This window comes from Siphateles boraxobius, unplaced genomic scaffold (genome assembly GCF_051911475.1).
Source record: "Siphateles boraxobius isolate OS27281-9 unplaced genomic scaffold, OSU_SipBor_1 215, whole genome shotgun sequence".
In the NCBI taxonomy this organism is placed as follows: domain Eukaryota; kingdom Metazoa; phylum Chordata; class Actinopteri; order Cypriniformes; family Leuciscidae; genus Siphateles; species Siphateles boraxobius.
Window position 1 is genome coordinate 605641 of NW_027508828.1, and position 21860 is coordinate 627500.

The following is a 21860-nucleotide window of genomic DNA, read 5'->3' on the forward strand; positions in this document are numbered from 1 at the left end:
TGAAAAATAAAGGGGACACTTTTATGAGCTTCAAACTAATGGTATCAATTCACTGCCATTATAAAGCTCGGAAGCATCAGTCGGTTTATTAATATAACTCTGATTGTATTCGTCTGAAAGAAGAAAGTCATATACACCTAAGATGACTTGAAGGAGAGTTAATCATGGGGTATTTTTCTTTTTAAAGTGAACTACTTCTTTAAATGAGGAATATTGTGACGTAGAAGAAACTCAAGTCTACAGTGGAGAGAGTGAAGTGTGACTGACCTTGATGGCGGCTTCCCGGAGCGCCTGGAGTCTCTGCCGGCTGCTGTCCCTCATGTTGACGATGTCTCTGAGGTTCCCCGTGAGCACCCGCTGGAGCCCCTCCACGGCCTGGAAGAGTGAGCGCTCGCTCTCGTTGAGCTCGCGCTGGAACACCTCGAGCGTGTGGATGCGGAACAGCTTCTCGTTCGGCGGCAGCGTGTGGTCCCGTTCCAGAGCCAGCGCCGCCGAGCCCAGCTTACGCACGGCCGAGTGCTTGTGTCTGAGGAGCGTGGAGAGCCGCCGGCAGTTCTCCGTCACCCACGGGTGTCCGTACACCTGCGCTCGGTGGACCAGCTGAGCCTGCAGCGCCACCACCAGGCCGACGCACAGCACTGCACACACGCCTCGCATCCGGTATGCTGAAAATCACATCATCACAGGGTTATTATAGTCACTGTGAAATCAAAACTGAAAAAAGTGCATCCATCCATCATAAAATTGCATCTTTCCATCATAAAGTGCATGTATCCATCATAAAAGTGCATCTATCCATCATAAAAGTGCATTTTTCCATCATAAAAGTGCATCTGTCCATCATAAAAGTGCATGTATCCATCATAAAAGTGCATCTATCAATCATAAAAGTGCATCTGTCCATCATAAAAGTGCATCTATCCATCATAAAAGTGCATCTGTCCATCATAAAAGTGCATCTATCCATCATAAAAGTGCATCTATCCATCATAAAAGTGCATCTATCCATCATAAAAGTGCATATATCCATCATAAAAGTGCATCTGTCCATCATAAAAGTGCATCTATCCATCATAAAAGTGCATCTATCCATCATAAAAGTGCATCTATCCATCATAAAAGTGCATCTATCCATCATAAAAGTGCATCTGTCCCTCATAAAAGTGCATCTATCAATCATAAAAGTGCACCTGTCCATCATAAAAGTGCATCTATCCATCATAAAAGTGCATCTATCAATCATAAAAGTGCATCTATCCATCATAAAAGTGCATCTGTCAATCATAAAAGTGCATCTGTCCATCATTAAAGTGTATTTATCCATCATAAAAGTGTATTTATCCATCATAAAAGTGCATCTATCCATCATAAAAGTGCATCTGTCAATCATAAAAGTGCATCTATCCATCATTAAAGTGTATTTATCCATCATAAAAGTGCATCTGTCAATCATAAAAGTGCATCTATCCATCATTAAAGTGTATTTATCCATCATAAAAGTGTATTTATCCATCATAAAAGTGCATCTATCCATCATAAAAGTTTATTTATCCATCATAAAAGTGCATCTATCCATCATAAAAGTGCATCTATCCATCATAAAAGTGCATTTATCCATCATAAAAGTGTATTTATCCATCATAAAAGTGCATCTATCCATCATAAAAGTTTATTTATCCATCATAAAAGTGTATTTATCCATCATAAAAGTGCATCTGTCAATCATAAAAGTGCATCTATCCATCATTAAAGTGTATTTATCCATCATAAAAGTGCATCTGTCAATCATAAAAGTGCATCTATCCATCATTAAAGTGTATTTATCCATCATAAAAGTGTATTTATCCATCATAAAAGTGCATCTATCCATCATAAAAGTTTATTTATCCATCATAAAAGTGCATCTATCCATCATAAAAGTGCATCTATCCATCATAAAAGTGCATTTATCCATCATAAAAGTGTACTTATCCATCATAAAAGTGCATCTATCCATCATTAAAGTGTATTTATCCATCATAAAAGTGTATTTATCCATCATAAAAGTGCATCTATCCATCATAAAAGTGCATCTGTCAATCATAAAAGTGCATCTATCCATCATTAAAGTGTATTTATCCATCATAAAAGTGTATTTATCCATCATAAAAGTGCATCTATCCATCATAAAAGTTTATTTATCCATCATAAAAGTGCATCTATCCATCATAAAAGTGCATCTATCCATCATAAAAGTGCATTTATCCATCATAAAAGTGTATTTATCCATCATAAAAGTGCATCTATCCATCATAAAAGTTTATTTATCCATCATAAAAGTGCATCTATCCATCATAAAAGTGCATCTATCCATCATAAAAGTTTATTTATCCATCATAAAAGTGCATCTATCCATTATAAAAGTGCATCTATCCATCATAAAAGTTTATTTATCCATCATAAAAGTGCATCTATCCATCATAAAAGTGCATCTATCCATCATAAAAGTTTATTTATCCATCATAAAAGTTTATTTATCCATCATAAAAGTGCATCTATCCATCATAAAAGTTTATTTATCCATCATAAAAGTGCATCTATCCATCATAAAAGTGCATCTATCCATCATAAAAGTGCATTTATCCATCATAAAAGTGTATTTATCCATCATAAAAGTGCATCTATCCATCATAAAAGTGCATCTATCCATCATAAAAGTGCATCTATCCATCATAAAAGTGCATCTATCCATCATAAAAGTGTATTTATCCATCATAAAAGTGTATTTATCCATCATAAAAGTGCATCTATCCATCATAAAAGTTTATTTATCCATCATAAAAGTGCATCTATCCATCATAAAAGTGCATCTATCCATCATAAAAGTTTATTTATCCATCATAAAAGTGCATCTATCCATCATAAAAGTGCATCTATCCATCATAAAAGTTTATTTATCCATCATAAAAGTGCATCTATCCATCATAAAAGTGCATCTATCCATCATAAAAGTTTATTTATCCATCATAAAAGTTTATTTATCCATCATAAAAGTGCATCTATCCATCATAAAAGTTTATTTATCCATCATAAAAGTGCATCTATCCATCATAAAAGTGCATCTATCCATCATAAAAGTGCATTTATCCATCATAAAAGTGTATTTATCCATCATAAAAGTGCATCTATCCATCATAAAAGTGCATTTATCCATCATAAAAGTGTATTTATCCATCATAAAAGTGCATCTATCCATCATAAAAGTGCATCTATCCATCATAAAAGTGCATCTATCCATCATAAAAGTGTATTTATCCATCATAAAAGTGCATATATCCATCATAAAAGTGCATTTATCCATCATAAAAGTGCATTTATCCATCATAAAAGTGTATTTATCCATCATAAAAGTGCATCTATCCATCATAAAAGTGCATTTATCCATCATAAAAGTGCATTTATCCATCATAAAAGTGTATTTATCCATCATAAAAGTGCATCTATCCATCATAAAAGTGCATTTATCCATCATAAAAGTGTATTTATCCATCATAAAAGTGCATCTATCCATCATAAAAGTGCATCTATCCATCATAAAAGTGCATCTATCCATCATAAAAGTGCATTTATCCATCATAAAAGTGTATTTATCCATCATAAAAGTGCATCTATCCATCATAAAAGTGCATTTATCCATCATAAAAGTGTATTTATCCATCATAAAAGTGCATCTATCCATCATAAAAGTGCAACTATCCATCATAAAAGTGCATCTATCCATCATAAAAGTGCAACTATCCATCATAAAAGTGCATCTGTCCATCATAAAAGTGCATCTATCCATCATAAAAGTGCATCTATCCATCATAAAAGTGCAACTATCCATCATAAAAGTGCATCTATCCATCATAAAAGTGCATCTATCCATCATAAAAGTGCATATATCCATCATAAAAGTGCATCTATCCATCATAAAAGTGCATCTGTCCCTCATAAAAGTGCATCTATCAATCATAAAAGTGCACCTGTCCATCATAAAAGTGCATCTATCCATCATAAAAGTGCATCTATCAATCATAAAAGTGCATCTATCCATCATAAAAGTGCATCTGTCAATCATAAAAGTGCATCTGTCCATCATTAAAGTGTATTTATCCATCATAAAAGTGTATTTATCCATCATAAAAGTGCATCTATCCATCATAAAAGTTTATTTATCCATCATAAAAGTTTATTTATCCATCATAAAAGTGCATCTATCCATCATAAAAGTTTATTTATCCATCATAAAAGTGCATCTATCCATCATAAAAGTGCATCTATCCATCATAAAAGTGCATTTATCCATCATAAAAGTGTATTTATCCATCATAAAAGTGCATCTATCCATCATAAAAGTGCATTTATCCATCATAAAAGTGTATTTATCCATCATAAAAGTGCATCTATCCATCATAAAAGTGCATCTATCCATCATAAAAGTGCATCTATCCATCATAAAAGTGTATTTATCCATCATAAAAGTGCATATATCCATCATAAAAGTGCATTTATCCATCATAAAAGTGCATTTATCCATCATAAAAGTGTATTTATCCATCATAAAAGTGCATCTATCCATCATAAAAGTGCATTTATCCATCATAAAAGTGCATTTATCCATCATAAAAGTGTATTTATCCATCATAAAAGTGCATCTATCCATCATAAAAGTGCATTTATCCATCATAAAAGTGTATTTATCCATCATAAAAGTGCATCTATCCATCATAAAAGTGCATCTATCCATCATAAAAGTGCATCTATCCATCATAAAAGTGCATTTATCCATCATAAAAGTGTATTTATCCATCATAAAAGTGCATCTATCCATCATAAAAGTGCATTTATCCATCATAAAAGTGTATTTATCCATCATAAAAGTGCATCTATCCATCATAAAAGTGCAACTATCCATCATAAAAGTGCATCTATCCATCATAAAAGTGCAACTATCCATCATAAAAGTGCATCTGTCCATCATAAAAGTGCATCTATCCATCATAAAAGTGCATCTATCCATCATAAAAGTGCAACTATCCATCATAAAAGTGCATCTATCCATCATAAAAGTGCATCTATCCATCATAAAAGTGCATATATCCATCATAAAAGTGCATCTATCCATCATAAAAGTGCATCTGTCCCTCATAAAAGTGCATCTATCAATCATAAAAGTGCACCTGTCCATCATAAAAGTGCATCTATCCATCATAAAAGTGCATCTATCAATCATAAAAGTGCATCTATCCATCATAAAAGTGCATCTGTCAATCATAAAAGTGCATCTGTCCATCATTAAAGTGTATTTATCCATCATAAAAGTGTATTTATCCATCATAAAAGTGCATCTATCCATCATAAAAGTGCATCTGTCAATCATAAAAGTGCATCTAACCATCATTAAAGTGTATTTATCCATCATAAAAGTGCATCTGTCAATCATAAAAGTGCATCTATCCATCATTAAAGTGTATTTATCCATCATAAAAGTGTATTTATCCATCATAAAAGTGCATCTATCCATCATAAAAGTTTATTTATCCATCATAAAAGTGCATCTATCCATCATAAAAGTGCATCTATCCATCATAAAAGTGCATTTATCCATCATAAAAGTGTATTTATCCATCATAAAAGTGCATCTATCCATCATAAAAGTTTATTTATCCATCATAAAAGTGTATTTATCCATCATAAAAGTGCATCTGTCAATCATAAAAGTGCATCTATCCATCATTAAAGTGTATTTATCCATCATAAAAGTGCATCTGTCAATCATAAAAGTGCATCTATCCATCATTAAAGTGTATTTATCCATCATAAAAGTGTATTTATCCATCATAAAAGTGCATCTATCCATCATAAAAGTTTATTTATCCATCATAAAAGTGCATCTATCCATCATAAAAGTGCATCTATCCATCATAAAAGTGCATTTATCCATCATAAAAGTGTATTTATCCATCATAAAAGTGCATCTATCCATCATTAAAGTGTATTTATCCATCATAAAAGTGTATTTATCCATCATAAAAGTGCATCTATCCATCATAAAAGTGCATCTGTCAATCATAAAAGTGCATCTATCCATCATTAAAGTGTATTTATCCATCATAAAAGTGCATCTGTCAATCATAAAAGTGCATCTATCCATCATTAAAGTGTATTTATCCATCATAAAAGTGTATTTATCCATCATAAAAGTGCATCTATCCATCATAAAAGTTTATTTATCCATCATAAAAGTGCATCTATCCATCATAAAAGTGCATCTATCCATCATAAAAGTGCATTTATCCATCATAAAAGTGTATTTATCCATCATAAAAGTGCATCTATCCATCATAAAAGTTTATTTATCCATCATAAAAGTGCATCTATCCATCATAAAAGTGCATCTATCCATCATAAAAGTTTATTTATCCATCATAAAAGTGCATCTATCCATCATAAAAGTGCATCTATCCATCATAAAAGTTTATTTATCCATCATAAAAGTGCATCTATCCATCATAAAAGTTTATTTATCCATCATAAAAGTTTATTTATCCATCATAAAAGTGCATCTATCCATCATAAAAGTTTATTTATCCATCATAAAAGTGCATCTATCCATCATAAAAGTGCATCTATCCATCATAAAAGTGCATTTATCCATCATAAAAGTGTATTTATCCATCATAAAAGTGCATCTATCCATCATAAAAGTGCATCTATCCATCATAAAAGTGCATCTATCCATCATAAAAGTGCATCTATCCATCATAAAAGTGTATTTATCCATCATAAAAGTGCATCTATCCATCATAAAAGTTTATTTATCCATCATAAAAGTGCATCTATCCATCATAAAAGTGCATCTATCCATCATAAAAGTTTATTTATCCATCATAAAAGTGCATCTATCCATCATAAAAGTGCATCTATCCATCATAAAAGTTTATTTATCCATCATAAAAGTGCATCTATCCATCATAAAAGTGCATCTATCCATCATAAAAGTTTATTTATCCATCATAAAAGTGCATCTATCCATCATAAAAGTGCATCTATCCATCATAAAAGTGCATCTATCCATCATAAAAGTGTATTTATCCATCATAAAAGTGCATCTATCCATCATAAAAGTGCATCTATCCATCATAAAAGTTTATTTATCCATCATAAAAGTGCATCTATCCATCATAAAAGTTTATTTATCCATCATAAAAGTGCATCTATCCATCATAAAAGTGCATTTATCCATCATAAAAGTGTATTTATCCATCATAAAAGTGCATCTATCCATCATAAAAGTGCATTTATCCATCATAAAAGTGTATTTATCCATCATAAAAGTGCATCTATCCATCATAAAAGTGCATCTATCCATCATAAAAGTGTATTTATCCATCATAAAAGTGCATCTATCCATCATAAAAGTTTATTTATCCATCATAAAAGTGCATCTATCCATCATAAAAGTGCATCTATCCATCATAAAAGTTTATTTATCCATCATAAAAGTGCATCTATCCATCATAAAAGTGCATCTATCCATCATAAAAGTGCATCTATCCATCATAAAAGTTTATTTATCCATCATAAAAGTGCATCTATCCATCATAAAAGTTTATTTATCCATCATAAAAGTGCATCTATCCATCATAAAAGTGCATTTATCCATCATAAAAGTGTATTTATCCATCATAAAAGTGCATCTATCCATCATAAAAGTGCATTTATCCATCATAAAAGTGTATTTATCCATCATAAAAGTGCATCTATCCATCATAAAAGTGCATCTATCCATCATAAAAGTGCATCTATCCATCATAAAAGTGCATCTATCCATCATAAAAGTGCATCTATCCATCATAAAAGTGTATTTATCCATCATAAAAGTGCATCTATCCATCATAAAAGTGCAACTATCCATCATAAAAGTGCATCTATCCATCATAAAAGTGCAACTATCCATCATAAAAGTGCATCTGTCCATCATAAAAGTGCATCTATCCATCATAAAAGTGCATCTATCCATCATAAAAGTGCAACTATCCATCATAAAAGTGTATTTATCCATCATAAAAGTGCATCTATCCATCATAAAAGTGTATTTATCAATCATAAAAGTGTATTTATCCATGATTAAAGTGCTCCCCAGGCTCTGCGGGGGTTAATAAAGGCCTTCTGAATTGAAACGTTGCGTTTGTGTAAGAAAAATATCCATATTTAAAACTTTATTAGATACATTCATTTATGATGGAGGGAAAAAGAGCACAATTGCAGAAACTTTTTTTTAACAATAAAACAGTTTTATTACTAATATTTTGTGCCAAGAAGTGACGATTTTATTCTCTTGAACACGTGGGATGGAAACGGTCACAAGTGTTTTATGCCATAAACTTTCTCAACTTTGGATGGAAGCAGAGCTAAGGATACTAAAATAACACTGATCCACACAGACAGTAAATGAATATTAAAAATCAGAAAAGAAGAACTCCAAGGCACTCTCAAGTGAAAAACTTAAAAAGCCTTTATTATTACGGCTTGGTCAAATTACCATCTAAAAAACTCCAACGCGTTTCAGCTACATGCCTTCCTCTGGGAGTTAAATTAATATTACTCTAACACATGATTGAAGAGCCATTAGATATGAAACTCAAGTACTCACCAGACATATGAACACTAAAGACTCGTGAAGGTGTGTTACTAACTAGACAAACAACCCTGAAGTGTGTTTACCGGCCCAGCACACCTACATCCTGCAGAGATACGCCTCATATTCCTCAGCATTTCATCCCTGAATCAGTGTGGAATTCAACAAAAACAAAGTTCACCTCATCAGAGAATATTAATGACGTGTTGATAATGGAATGTGGTATAACAGGGTGGATTTCTCACATAATGACACAGCTAATTTCATGTGTTTTCTGTTGGGAAATGAATGAGAGGCTTACTTTAAAATATGTACTTTATTATACTATTTCAAGTATATAGAAATAGCAGCTCATTGTTTAAAGGCCCGTACGATTAATGTATCCGCGTCCAGAATAGCGCACGACATAGTTTTGTCGCCTGTCGCTTTAAATGCTCGAGCTCTTTAAAGCAGGATCGATTCTGATTGGCTGTCAAAAGTGGAATATGCAGGAGGGAGGAGTTTTACAGTCTATGATAAAATCGTAAAAGGATAAAATCCTAGGATCTCATGGTTGGGTTCATTTTCTAAAACTTGTGTTATTTTAGTATCGTTGAGATGTTTTTATAGTCTTTATTAATATTTTTAATTAGTTTGAATGTTTAGAATTTCTGTTTTCATTTGAATTTTAGCAAATTTGTCTTACGTTTTCCACATTTTTATTCGTTTTTTAAAAATGTTTTAATTAATAAATTGTTTTATTCTTAATTTCAGCTATTTTAGTACATCAAGTTAAAGTAAATGAAACTGAGAAATATTGCCTTGGCAACTAACTGAAATAAAATACGTTTAAGTTTTAGTTTAGTTTATTTCAGTTGACTTTCTTTCAGGTCAAGAACATGTTTTTTATGGTTTTAGTTTTAGCAAACCATAATAATAATAATAATAATAATAACCCTGGTAATTCAGGGACAGACAGAAAACATACAAAAAATACTTTATACTAATACTAATTTTACAAATACTATTTTTTAAAAGATAATATACATTTTTAATTAAATATTTAATCCACATTCTAATAAGTGTAATATAAGATGATACACATTATCAACTGACACACAGCGATGATGACATGTTTCTGATGTTTAAAAATCAATAAACAAAATAACTGATCAATGTCAACTGACTTCACGCGACTATAAATCACTATAATATTCAGAATTATGCGGGTGATCTGATCTGTCCATCAAACGCGTAATTGTTATAATTATTATTTATTCAGGTAACCTTGACGGTTGTCAGTCATCCACTTCAAGTACATTTTCTACATGGCATTCTGCAAGATAACATCAACGCTAATAAACAGAGAGAGAGAAGAAACGCATACCTGGTGTGTGTGATGCAGTTCACTGCAAGGCAAGAACTCGTCAGTAAACGGAGGAAACAATCGCGCTCTTGTGACGTCACATGCTGCGCGCGCACCTCACCGGACAGCAGCGGCGCGCGGCTCGCGCACGGACGCCCGGTTACGGTAACGGTGAGATCCGCGCTCGCTCGATTCACGGAGCAGGTAAACGACTTCCCGGAGAGAGAGGTAGACTGAGAGAGAGAGAGAAAGAGAGAGAGAGAGAGAGAGATAGAGAGAGTGAGAGAGAGAGAGTAATGCTCCTCAAACTAGACTACACCGAAAGTTCGCGGAAGATTGACGAACATTAACATTAACTTTTGTGTGCTGTCAGCTCTGTCAGGATTAGTTTTTCAGCGGTTTCATGTTAGTAGTGCTGAAAACAGAACTGAATCACAACAGCGCGTGGAATTCTGGGGATTGTAGTTTTCCTTCCGCACCGCGCATGACAAAACTAATGGGGGGTGATATTACATTCTAAATCAAAATAATGACATGCTATGTCATTTATAAGATAAAATTGGAAACTGTGAAGTCAAAATAATTTGATTGTCATAAGTTCGACTTTTAATGTCTTCTTAAGTCATAGTTTTGTCTTTGTCATAATTTCTACTTTTTATATCATAATTGTTACCTTTTAAGTTATAAATGATTTACAAAAGATTTTCCCTTAGGCCATATGGCGGAAATGAGCTTCCATAGAAATGCAGCTAATGACTAGAATTATCTGAGTCAGTCAATGAATATGACTAAATATAGAAAACTTACAGGTTTAGCTGTATGATTTTGTCACATACGTTAATTACTAATATCAAACTTTTTCAATTACAAATAATCCACAATCAATAAATTTTAAATGCTTGGTAACATCAATGCCGTGTTTGTAAAAGTTTTGACATTATGCAAACCATTTAAGTAGCTCAGATAGCTTGAATTTTCGAGAGCAGGGCATGTTTAAAAACTACATTTCCCAGAGTTCCCCCGAGCGCCAGCTGGTTTCCGCGCATGCGCACAGGCAGCTCGGCTGGAGATGGTAGGTGAGCGCGCAGGGGGCAGTGTTTTGTGTTTATCTGTAATATATAAAGACTGCTAACAATAGACGCTCGTTCTGCGCTTATTCTCACGCTGTTTCCGCGCGTCAGTTTATGAGGGAAACGGTGTTTTGCGAGATCCGAATCAAAGCGGGTCACCGGAACCGATCGTCCTTCTGCACGCGGTTCCGACACTCATAATCATCATAGCTCTTCATAAACTCAAAACTACACGTACCATGGTAATGCACTGTTAATATCACGACGATATATTAATGTGGTAATAAATGGGCCAATGACGTATAAGGATTTTCAACAGGCCGATTTTAAAATACAAAAAATAATAATACCTGTTGCAATTGTTCAAACATTAAGGATGTTGTGTACACCTAAATTCATATAAAATGTTTAATCTAAGTGATTTTAGTGTTTTTTCATCTAGATGAATTGGCCATAGCCTTAAAAAATGTCATGTGGTGTGACCGTGATTTATCTTAAAATTAAATAATTTCCTTAACATTTTTTTACAAGTTCTTAGTAGTTAAAGTGTTTAGAAACAAAGTATTTGCATTTCTTTTAAGTTTTTGTAAATAATGATCACATTATTTTGTTCTATAATTTTAGAGTTGCCGCCTTAAATCTAGTTAACAGACTTATTTTTCCTGTAAATCACATAAAACTGATAAAAATGTTTTAAAAATATCATTCACTTAAGCATACTTTATCAGTGATTCATATTTCAGCCACAGAAATAAGATATTTTATTTTAAATTTAATACAGAGATTCCTTTTATTGGTCACACCACATGATGAGTGGTCGCTCCAAATGACAACGAAGACCTTATATAGTTACAAATCTATTTAAAGAGATCAATGAACAATGCATTTTATACAAAAAATAGATTTAAACTAAATTTTATACAAAATTCACTGAATTTTCCTGAACACAAACATTTTATAAACATTTTTTTAATAAAAAATCACATCGCAAACATAAGTGCACCATTTCATTTAACTTGACTTAGAATTTCTTTCTAACAAATAATAATGTTATATATATATATATATATACATACAAATATTGTATATAGGTAACATTTGGAGTCAATAGTTTTTTTAAAAGTAATTAATACTTTTATTAATCAAGGATAAATTAAATTGATAAAAAAGCGACTGTAAAGATATTTAGGCTAGAATGTTACAAAAGATTCTATTTAAAATAAATGCTGTTCTTTTGAACTTTCTATTCATCAAATAATCCTGACATATAAAAATTATCACAATTTCCAGTAGTAACTAAAATCCTCAATCCGGAAATTGAGCGTTAGATCTAGAGCATCGATAATAATCAAGTTTCTTGATCATCAAATCATCATATTATAGTGATTTCTGAAGGATCATGTGACACTGAAGACTGGAGTAATGATGCTGAAAATTCAGCTTTGATCACATGAATAAATTACACTTTACTATAAATATTCACATAGAAATCAGCTATTTTAAACTATTAATATTTCACTCTTATCCTAGCAAGGTACTCCACTCTTCCTGCAGGGTCAGAATGTTTACTTCACTTGGCATTGGCATCTGGTAAAATATATTAACATAGTTTTAAATAAATAGGCAATAATAAATACATTACTAATAAATGCATAATTACTAAACTAAAATTACATGCTATTACTTTTTTGTTGCATTTTTCTCATATTGTACAAAGAGTAAACATAAACCGTCTGAAATATAAAAAAAATCCCAAATTGCATTAAAATCTATTCCAAATTATACTAAATTAAAGTACTTTTTCTATATAAACCATCAATTGAATATAAAAGCACAAAACCTGCCAATCTAGGACATATATCTATCATGAAAAGCAGTCTGCAGTGGTCACACCACATGATATTTGGTCACACCACATGATATTTGGTCACACCACATGATATTTGGTCACACCACATGATATTTTCAAGTTCAGTCAAAATTTACAGGCACAGAATTGGTCACCTAAACAAAACAAGCTAGCTTTCCGAAAAAAGGTCAATATAAAATTTAGAGAATAAAAATATATATTTGTAGAAATAACTTTAATATTAAATTTTTTTTAAGGTCATACCACATGACATCCAACTTTGGTAACTGCATACCAACCATTACAAAGGTTTATTTTTTTTCCTATTTGAGAGAATTACAAACCTGCTTGTGGCTTCCATGGGTCCTTCGTAAATTGGTATATGATGTAACTTCCTGTGTTTGAATAGTTTTCAACATAAAAGTCCCAAAATGGTAGTTCATTGATGGTCGCACCACATGATATTTCATAAAATGGACATCATCGGACAAAGTTTGTTTGTATATTATGATGGAAATATAACTACAAATGCTTTGATTTCTTTTACAGAATTACAAAACACTTCATGCCAAAGAGTGCAGAAAATATTTTTAAATAAATTTAGAGTAATTTTAAAGACGTTTTCAAAACAGAAGTTAGGGCCGGACGGTTGCACCACATGATATTTTGACAATTAAAATATCAAAAAAAGTTACTAATAACTACGTTTTTTTTAAGTTAAAGTGAGTACATACATTGGAGAGGTACTACAAATATACAGTATCTTTTTATGCATATAAACCTGTTTTTACCTGAACAAATGCAATCGGACAGAAAATTCAGGCGTCACGTCATTGATCCAAATACTATGGTATTATAGCACGGTACCACCACTGATTTATGCTAACTGTTGGATTAACGTTTAGTTCAGGCGATTCATACATGTTTAATTTTCAATTTTGAGTGTTCGAACAATCATTATTGAAAGTACTAACTGTGATGTCAGTTTAACGTTACCCTTTATTGAAGCTTAACTCCGCAACAAAATAAGTTAAATAATAAACAAAAAACGGTAATTCTGACTTTTTTTATCTCACTAGGCCTAACTTATTCCTACTTATTTCATCTCACTATTCCTACTTATTTCAAGCAATTATAATAAAAAAGTCTATCTCTGTAACGTTAACATAAATACATTTTAATTTGAACTTCACGACCGTTAAAAAGCACGTTCGCGTTTTTTTTTATTCAGTACAAAAGATGTATAATACAGAATAAGGAACACGAACATGGGGGCATACATAGAAGAAGGTAAAAATTACAATTTACATAATCGTTTGGGATGTTTTCAAAGATGAATGGTTATATGAATGAAATGTACTGTCACGTGACCTACCGTTAGTTGCGTCGCTTCAGTGTCATTCACAAATCCTCTCGCGTGAAAAATGATTTTAACCTAGTAACTGGTATTCTGGCATAAATGTATGGTAGATGTTTGTCCGGCTTGTGGAGTTGTCGCTGTCGAGTCACACTGGTGATGGTCTTGATGACTGACTCTGTTTACTGTAATTAATGGTGTTGAAGGCCTCCTTCCCTTCAGCCCTGTACTGATATTATTCTGTAATTTTTAAGGCCCGACAAGTAATTTGTTGCGGTCAATTTGTAAATACAGATTACACGCCTGCGCACATATATATTCAAACACAGATTGACGATTGATCGTTTCACAGATTCAGGTTTTTGAAGTTTGCAAAGAGATGATAACGTTTTAAAAACTTGCACGTTGGATCCTGTTATAAAGTTTAAGTTCTCGAGCTCAAACACTGTTGTGTGTAAATGAACGTCCAGAACACACTAAGAGTTTCTGTTAGAACGGTGTGTGTTAGCGGCCGCTAAGTTAATAACTAATGTTCTTTACAACGGAAGTGAATCAATCAAAACTAACTTTATCTGGACAATAACTTTATTCTAGATCTGCTGTAAAGCCGAAAAGTTACTGTAATCTCCTATTATCAGTGTAAAGCTGCTGTGAAACTCTATAGTTAAAGCGCTGTGTAAGTGCAGAGACGCGAGTGTAAGTAACGGTGGTGTTGTTCTTCCAGCATAAACTGAAGGCGACCCAGAAGGAGAAGATCCGGCAGGTCATGTCCTTCGGCCGGGCCGCAGAGAGAACCGCTCTGTTCTGCCTGACCCACAATGACTGGAGACGAGACACGACCTCGAGCAACCACTTCCAGAACCACCGAGAGCCCATGGACCGCAAGAAGCTGGACCAGCTCTACAACCGCTATAAAGGTGAGCCGCCAAGTGTGTGTGTGTGTGTGTGTGTGTGTGTGTGTTCCTTCATTTGTGCTGCTGCTGCTTCTGTCTGCAGATCCTCACGACGAAAACAAGATCGGACTCGAGGGAATCCAGCAGTTCTGCGACGACCTGGTTCTGGATCCCGCTAGCGTCGGCGTGCTAATCGTAGCGTGGAAGTTCAGAGCGGCGACGCAGTGCGAGTTCAGTCGCGAAGAGTTCCTGGACGGCATGTCGGATCTGGGGTGAGACGTGTCCCGTCAGCTTTATCCGGACACTAACAAGTGCTGCATCTTTTTATCTCGCAATCCTGACTTTATTTCTTGCAATTACAAGATCGTTTCAAGAATTGCGAGATGAAAAGCTGCACAGGGTTTCGTACAAGGTGCTTGAATTTGACTTTTTGAAATTGAAGTCCTGGAAAACCCTAGAAAAAAAACATATATATTAAAATGTGAATTATTGAAAGACAATAAATATGAGATCAGTGTTTAATTTTTTCGATAAAACACAAATACAATCTTTTCACGCAAAGTTAAAGGGGTGGTATAATACCCTTTCACATGATGTAAAATAAGTCTCTGATGTCCCCAGAGTGTGTATGTGAAGTTTTAGCTCAAAATACGCCACAGATATTTTTTTACAGCATGTTAAAATTCTCACTTTTTGAGGGTGAGCAAAAACGCACCGTTTGTGTATGTCCCTTTAAATGCAAATGAGCTGCTGCTCCCAGCGGCGCAGGGGGCGGAGCTTCAAGAGTGTGTCTGTGAAATTTTCAAAAACTTTTAGCCTTGTATATTCAAACCGGAGCCGGACAAAGATGGAGAGACTCAAGGAGAAGTGATAACACGTGGAATACAACATTTCTGAACGGTTAGTTGATGAATGTGTGTAGCTGATGTGGAGTTAACTATCTTCTACTCATTGACTAGCATATCTATAAATCACATTCCTGGGGGCGGGGTTTATGTAAATTCTAGGGTTTGTGATGTCACTAACCAGTGAAGAACCTCGTGTAGTTCCTACCAGCCGTTTGTTGTAGTCCTTAAAAAGCGATTTCTGTAAAAGTAAATCTCTCCCTTTGCTCTGAACTTTGAGCGCCGTAACTTTGCAGATATTGTTTACGATCAAACAGCAACAATACACACAAACTACAGTTAGAAAAGTGAAATCATAATCAACCCCCCCTTTAAGTATATGATTAGTGATGTCACTGAAATTAAAATTATTGGCCGAATACCGTTTTTTTTTTCCGTTTTTTTTTATCCGAATACCGTTTTTTTTCTTCTTTTTTTACCGTTTTTTTTTATCCGAATACCGTTTTTTTTTCTTTTTTTTTACCGTTTTTTTTTTTATCCGAATACCGAATACCGTTTTTTTTTCTTTTTTTTACCGTTTTTTTAAATCCGAATACCGAATACCGTGTTTTTTTTGTGCATTTTTTCCCCCCATTTATTTTGCCAATTTTTAACCATTGCATACATTTTATAGTCAAAATGTGCTTTTTACTATTTTGTCTTGCTTTTTAAAGTAAAATCAATTACAAAACTACAATTTAAAAATATTTATTTAACACTAAACATTTTTTAACATTCCAGCAGACATTATACCAACAAAGCACAATATAACTTCAAAATAAATAAATAATTAAAATATTTTTATTTGGCCATCTTTGAGCCTATATTACGTCTATAACTAAATGCTGAAATAATGTAACATACTCTGTATGCCTACAACAAAAAAGTGCATTGAAATGTGCAACATATTATTTCATGATAACGACAGATATAATTTAGTTATTTTGTTTTTGTTTGGCCTATATAAAAAAAGAATGAATCAAATTACAAACAATTGACAAATATGAAAAAAACACTAGTTAAATAAACCACGTTTTTCCAGGTACATTGGGTTTATTTAACATGTATACATTTATATTAGGGATGTGACGGTGAGGATATTTTCCCACCGGTTAATCGACGTGTGACATCACCGGCGGGGGCTTTTAAATCGCTAATTTAAAGGCAAACGTAAAATGCGCGCGTTTGCTCGGGCGCGTATAATGGTGCGGTCGTGCGGAGCAACACGGTTTTGTTATTGTGCCCTGAATTGGCGCTAATTTGAAAACTAAACTAATTTTTTTTTACATCGCTTATAAAAAGCAGTGTCAGTGCGCACTTCACTTTCACTTTTAAATTAGCGTCAATTCATCCTTCGCAGGGAGTTTGATTGACATGCGATCTGCCCAATCAAAATCCACCATTTTTGTCCCTATATATGATCCAGCTTTCATTCTTCAGGTCAATCATATATATATATATATATATACGGGTTATAAATCAGTTTGAATGAGGAAAGCGATATCGTTTCAGTGTTTAATGTGATTTCTGACCGCGCTGGATTTAACTCTTACACTGCTTGTTTGTCTAGATGTGACAGTCCAGAGAAGTTGAAGAGTCTTCTACCCAGACTAGAGCAGGAGCTGAAGGATTCTGGGAAGTTCAGAGACTTCTATCAGTTCACGTTTACCTTCGCCAAGAGCCCGGGTCAGAAGGCTTTAGGTGAGCGAGTGGTGCAGTGAACATCTGTGCTGTGATGAGCCGGTGTTTGCAGTGACCCATGATCCTCTCTGTCTCAGATCTGGAGATGGCCGTGGCCTACTGGAACCTCATTCTCACCGGACGCTTCAAGTTTCTCCACCTCTGGAACACTTTCCTTCTGGTACGTCACTGCTTTACTCAATCAATCAATATATAATCAATCAGAATGAGGAACTGAAGAGACACATGACGGGATCTCGACCACATACTGAACTAAACCAGTCCTGCAATGCAGAAAAATGCTTTTCTTACTTAGTATTTTTGTCTTGTTTCCAGTCCAAATATCTACAAATTCTAAAATCAAGATGGATTTACTAGATGAGTCTGGTCACCTTTATATAGCGCTTTTTACAGTACAGATTACTTCAAAGCAGCTTTACAGAGATAACAGGAAAATAATGTTGTAAAAATATTGTTAAATATAAAATTAAATGTCCCCAACTAAGCGAGCCAAAAGCCAAAGGCGACAGATGAGTAAATGATATAAGATATTATGCCCTTTTTTCCGGGGGAATTGATCAAAATGAAGTGAGTTGATGCTTAAAAAAAGCAAAAATATCTGCCAATGGGGTCAGAAAAATAATCTTAATTATCTCTAAATCTTTTTTTTTATCGGCTCTAATTTTGCTCTTTTCAGGCAAAAACTCTCTTTTCCCCAGAAAACAAGACTTAATGTCTTGTCATTTTACTTCAGTAAATGCATCTTGATTTAAGAAATGTTTGATATTTGGACTGGAAACAAGACAAAAATACTAAGTAAGAAAAGCATTTTTTTGTGAGTTGTGCTGTGCAACAATTAATCGCATCCCAAAAAAAGTTTGGGTTTTCTTAAATATATACATGCACGAATGTGGTATTTATTTATATATATATATATATACAGTATAGATACACCTAACCCTATTATATATATATATTATAATTATACACAGTACACACGCATATATTATGTAAACAAACTTTTATTTTTGATGCGATTAATCGTTGCCAGGTCTATTTGTCAGTGATACTGTATGTGTTTCACACTGAATGAGGTTCTGACGAGGGTTCTGATGAGGGTTCTGATGATGGTTCTGATGGGGGTTCTGATGAGGGTTCTGATGATGGTTCTGATGGGGGTTCTGATGGGGGTTCTGATGATGGTTCTGATGGGGGTTCTGATGGGGGTTCTGATGGTGGTTCTGATGAGGGTTCTGACGAGGGTTCTGACGAGGGTTCTGATGATGGTTCTGATGGGGGTTCTGATGAGGGTTCTGATGGTGGTTCTGATGAGGGTTCTGATGGGGGTTCTGATGATGGTTCTGATGGGGGTTCTGATGATGGTTTTGATGGGGGTTCTAATGAGGGTTCTGATGAGGGTTCTGACGAGGGTTCTGATGGGGGTTCTGATGGGGGTTCTGATGGGGGTTCTGATGAGGGTTCTGATGAGGGTTCTGACGAGGGTTCTGATGGGGGTTCTGATGGGGGTTCTGATGGGGGTTCTGATGGTGGTTCTGATGGGGGTTCTGATGAGGGTTCTGACGAGGGTTCTGATGAGGGTTCTGATGGGGGTTCTGATGGTGGTTCTGATGGGGGTTCTGATGAGGGTTCTGACGAGGGTTCTGATGAGGGTTCTGATGGGGGTTCTGATGGGGGTTCTGATGAGGGTTCTGATGATGGTTCTGATGGGGGTTCTGATGGGGGTTCTGATGGGGGTTCTGATGAGGGTTCTGATGGGGGTTCTGATGATGGTTCTGATGAGGGTTCTGATGGGGGTTCTGATGGGGGTTCTGATGGGGGTTCTGATGATGGTTCTGATGGGGGTTCTGATGGGGGTTCTGATGATGGTTTTGATGGGGGTTCTGATGATGGTTCTGATGGGGGTTCTGATGATGGTTCTGATGGGGGTTCTGATGGGGGTTCTGATGATGGTTTTGATGGGGGTTCTAATGATGGTTCTGATGAGGGTTCTGACGATGGTTCTGATGATGGTTCTGATGGGGGTTCTGATGGGGGTTCTGATGATGGTTCTGATGATGGTTCTGATGGGGGTTCTGACGAGGGTTCTGATGATGGTTCTGATGGGGGTTCTGATGGGGGTTCTGATGATGGTTCTGATGATGGTTCTGATGGGGGTTCTGACGAGGGTTCTGATGATGGTTCTGATGAGGGTTCTGATGATGGTTCTGATGAGGGTTCTGATGAGGGTTCTGATGATGGTTCTGATGGGATTCTGACGATGGTTCTGATGAGGGTTCTGATGAGGGTTCTGATGATGGTTCTGATGGGATTCTGACGATGGTTCTGATGAGGGTTCTGATGATGGTTCTGATGGATTGATGACAGTTTTGCTTCTGTTTGTTGTGTCCGTAAAGGAGCATCATAAAAAACCCATCTCTAAAGACACGTGGAATCTGCTGCTGGACTTCGGGAACGTGATCGCCGACGACATGTCGAACTACGACGAGGAGGGTGAGACTGAGAGCTTCTGTCAGAGACGCATTTCAGACCCAACTAGTCTTTTATTCCATGCGGAAACAAACTTACATAAAAACTGAATATTCAATGAGGGGAAAATGTTCGACAGGGACGTGATTGGATGATGAAACGTCTCTCTACACACACATCACACTGCCGCTGGATCCGTACGATCTCTAATGTTTAAAAGAAATCTCTTTTGCTCACGAAGGCTGCATTTATTTGATTAAAAATACAATGAAAATGTAATATTGCTCATATAAATATCCTAGTATATGATACAGCTTTCATTCTTCAGGTCAATCATAAATTCATGAGGAAAAATAATCAGATCTAAGTTTCCACTGTCAATGCATGTGCTGCACTTTATTATTTATATTTCTATATTTACCCGTTTTAGAATTTGAAGATAATAAAGATGTTCAGCGTGTGACTGCATTAATGCTGAGTGTTTGATCGCAGGAGCGTGGCCGGTGCTCATCGACGACTTCGTGGAGTTCGCCCGGCCAATCGTGACGTCAGAGGATCAGCTGACTCTATAATGAGCGCTCACGGGGAGGCCAGCCTCTCACGGACTCTTTTACAACGACAGGATTTAAATATGTATATCTTTAACCGGAGACAGAGAGAGCTTTTACACCGCGCCTGGAGTCTGTGCACTCGTACAGGACTGTGTTTTCCCATCAGGCAACAGCACATCCCATGATGCACCACAGAATACTAAAATAGGGAATTGTGGTATTTGATGCTTTTTATCACACAATTGTGTTCATTTCATGCAATTCTGCCTTTTTTTAAATTGTGAGTTTATTTCGTGTAATTCGGAGTTTTTACTCACAATTGCGAGTTTATTACAATTCAGACTTTTTTGGAATTGCAAGTTTATTTTGTGCAATTCTGACTTTTCTTCACAATTCTGACTTTTTTCTCGCAAATGCAAGTTTTTTTGCAATTTTGACTTTTTCTTACACTTCGGACTTCTTTGGAATTGCGAGTTTATTTAGTGTAATTCTGACTTTTTTCTCACAATTGCGAAAATTGCAACAACAAAAAAAGAAAAAAAGTCAGAATTGTGAGAAAAGGTCGCAATTATATTTTTTTACTCCGTGGCAGAAACGAGCTTCCATAACCTCGCTGTGCAGAACTGAGGACACAGGGTTAATTTAGTCACGTGACGTCGCCCGTCAAATGTTTGCTTTTGAGAATTATTAAGTTTCGAGTTCTGTCAGAATATCTGCGTTCTGAAGCGTTTCTGAGAGGATCGAGAATCACACTAACACTCAGAAGATCCTGTTCGTCACATTGTTTGATTTGTTTATAAGCGTCTGATATTAAATCAGCAAACACACGCCTCAGTGTGTGTGTGTGTGTGTGTGTGTGTGTGTGTGTGTGTGTGACCTTCAGCTCATCACTGTTTCTCTGCATGTAAATAAAGATTATTTAACAAAACTGGTTCTGCATTGTCACATTATCTTTAAACGATTTTATATTAATGCTCAAATCTGGTGTATCTCAAACACACATTATCATCAACGAACAATAAACTCAACGTCAAACGTTTGAAATCATGTTAGAAGTCATTATAGAAATAAGTTCAGAAATC

General features: G+C 34.9%; 2 protein-coding genes across 5 annotated transcripts in view; one reads left to right on the forward strand and one right to left on the reverse strand.

Moving 5' to 3' along the window:
* The window catches only part of slc9d1 (solute carrier family 9 member D1), a 27149-nt gene extending 16979 nt beyond the window's left edge, over nucleotides 1–10170 (reverse strand). For both annotated transcript variants that reach the window (XM_077238091.1, XM_077238092.1), the window contains exons 1-3: nucleotides 10029–10170; nucleotides 8678–8806; nucleotides 268–665 (exon numbers count right to left, since the gene is read on the reverse strand). In XM_077238091.1, coding sequence (XP_077094206.1) covers nucleotides 268–665; nucleotides 8678–8684 — 405 coding nt within the window. In that variant the 5' untranslated portion in view covers nucleotides 8685–8806; nucleotides 10029–10170. The remainder of the gene's footprint in view (nucleotides 1–267; nucleotides 666–8677; nucleotides 8807–10028) is intronic.
* Nucleotides 10026–21706, forward strand: dcun1d2b (DCN1, defective in cullin neddylation 1, domain containing 2b). 3 transcript variants are annotated; one of them, XM_077238098.1, is made up of 7 exons: nucleotides 10026–10211; nucleotides 15008–15200; nucleotides 15280–15448; nucleotides 17631–17761; nucleotides 17839–17921; nucleotides 20155–20251; nucleotides 20720–21706. In XM_077238098.1, exons 1-7 carry the CDS (start codon nucleotides 10041–10043, stop codon nucleotides 20797–20799), a joined length of 924 nt encoding a protein of 307 aa, XP_077094213.1. In that variant the 5' UTR covers nucleotides 10026–10040; the 3' UTR covers nucleotides 20800–21706. The 3 variants fall into 3 exon arrangements, with proteins under 3 accessions (XP_077094213.1, XP_077094215.1, XP_077094214.1); XM_077238100.1 differs by lacking the exon at nucleotides 10026–10211 and adding an exon at nucleotides 10983–11079; XM_077238099.1 differs by lacking the exon at nucleotides 10026–10211 and adding an exon at nucleotides 11073–11319.
* Nucleotides 21707–21860: the final 154 nt, after the last annotated feature.

What these genes read in the sequence shown, in the direction of transcription:
- dcun1d2b (XM_077238098.1), top strand. Translation starts at nt 10,041, where the DNA reads ATGCAGTTCACTGCAAGGCAAGAACTCGTCAGTAAACGGAGGAAACAA. An exon ending in GACGGCATGTCGGATCTGGG is followed by an intron (nt 15,449 to 17,630) that starts GTGAGACGTGTC and finishes TTGTTTGTCTAG; the next exon opens with ATGTGACAGTCCAGAGAAGT. An exon ending in TCTGGAACACTTTCCTTCTG is followed by an intron (nt 17,922 to 20,154) that starts GTACGTCACTGC and finishes GTGTCCGTAAAG; the next exon opens with GAGCATCATAAAAAACCCAT.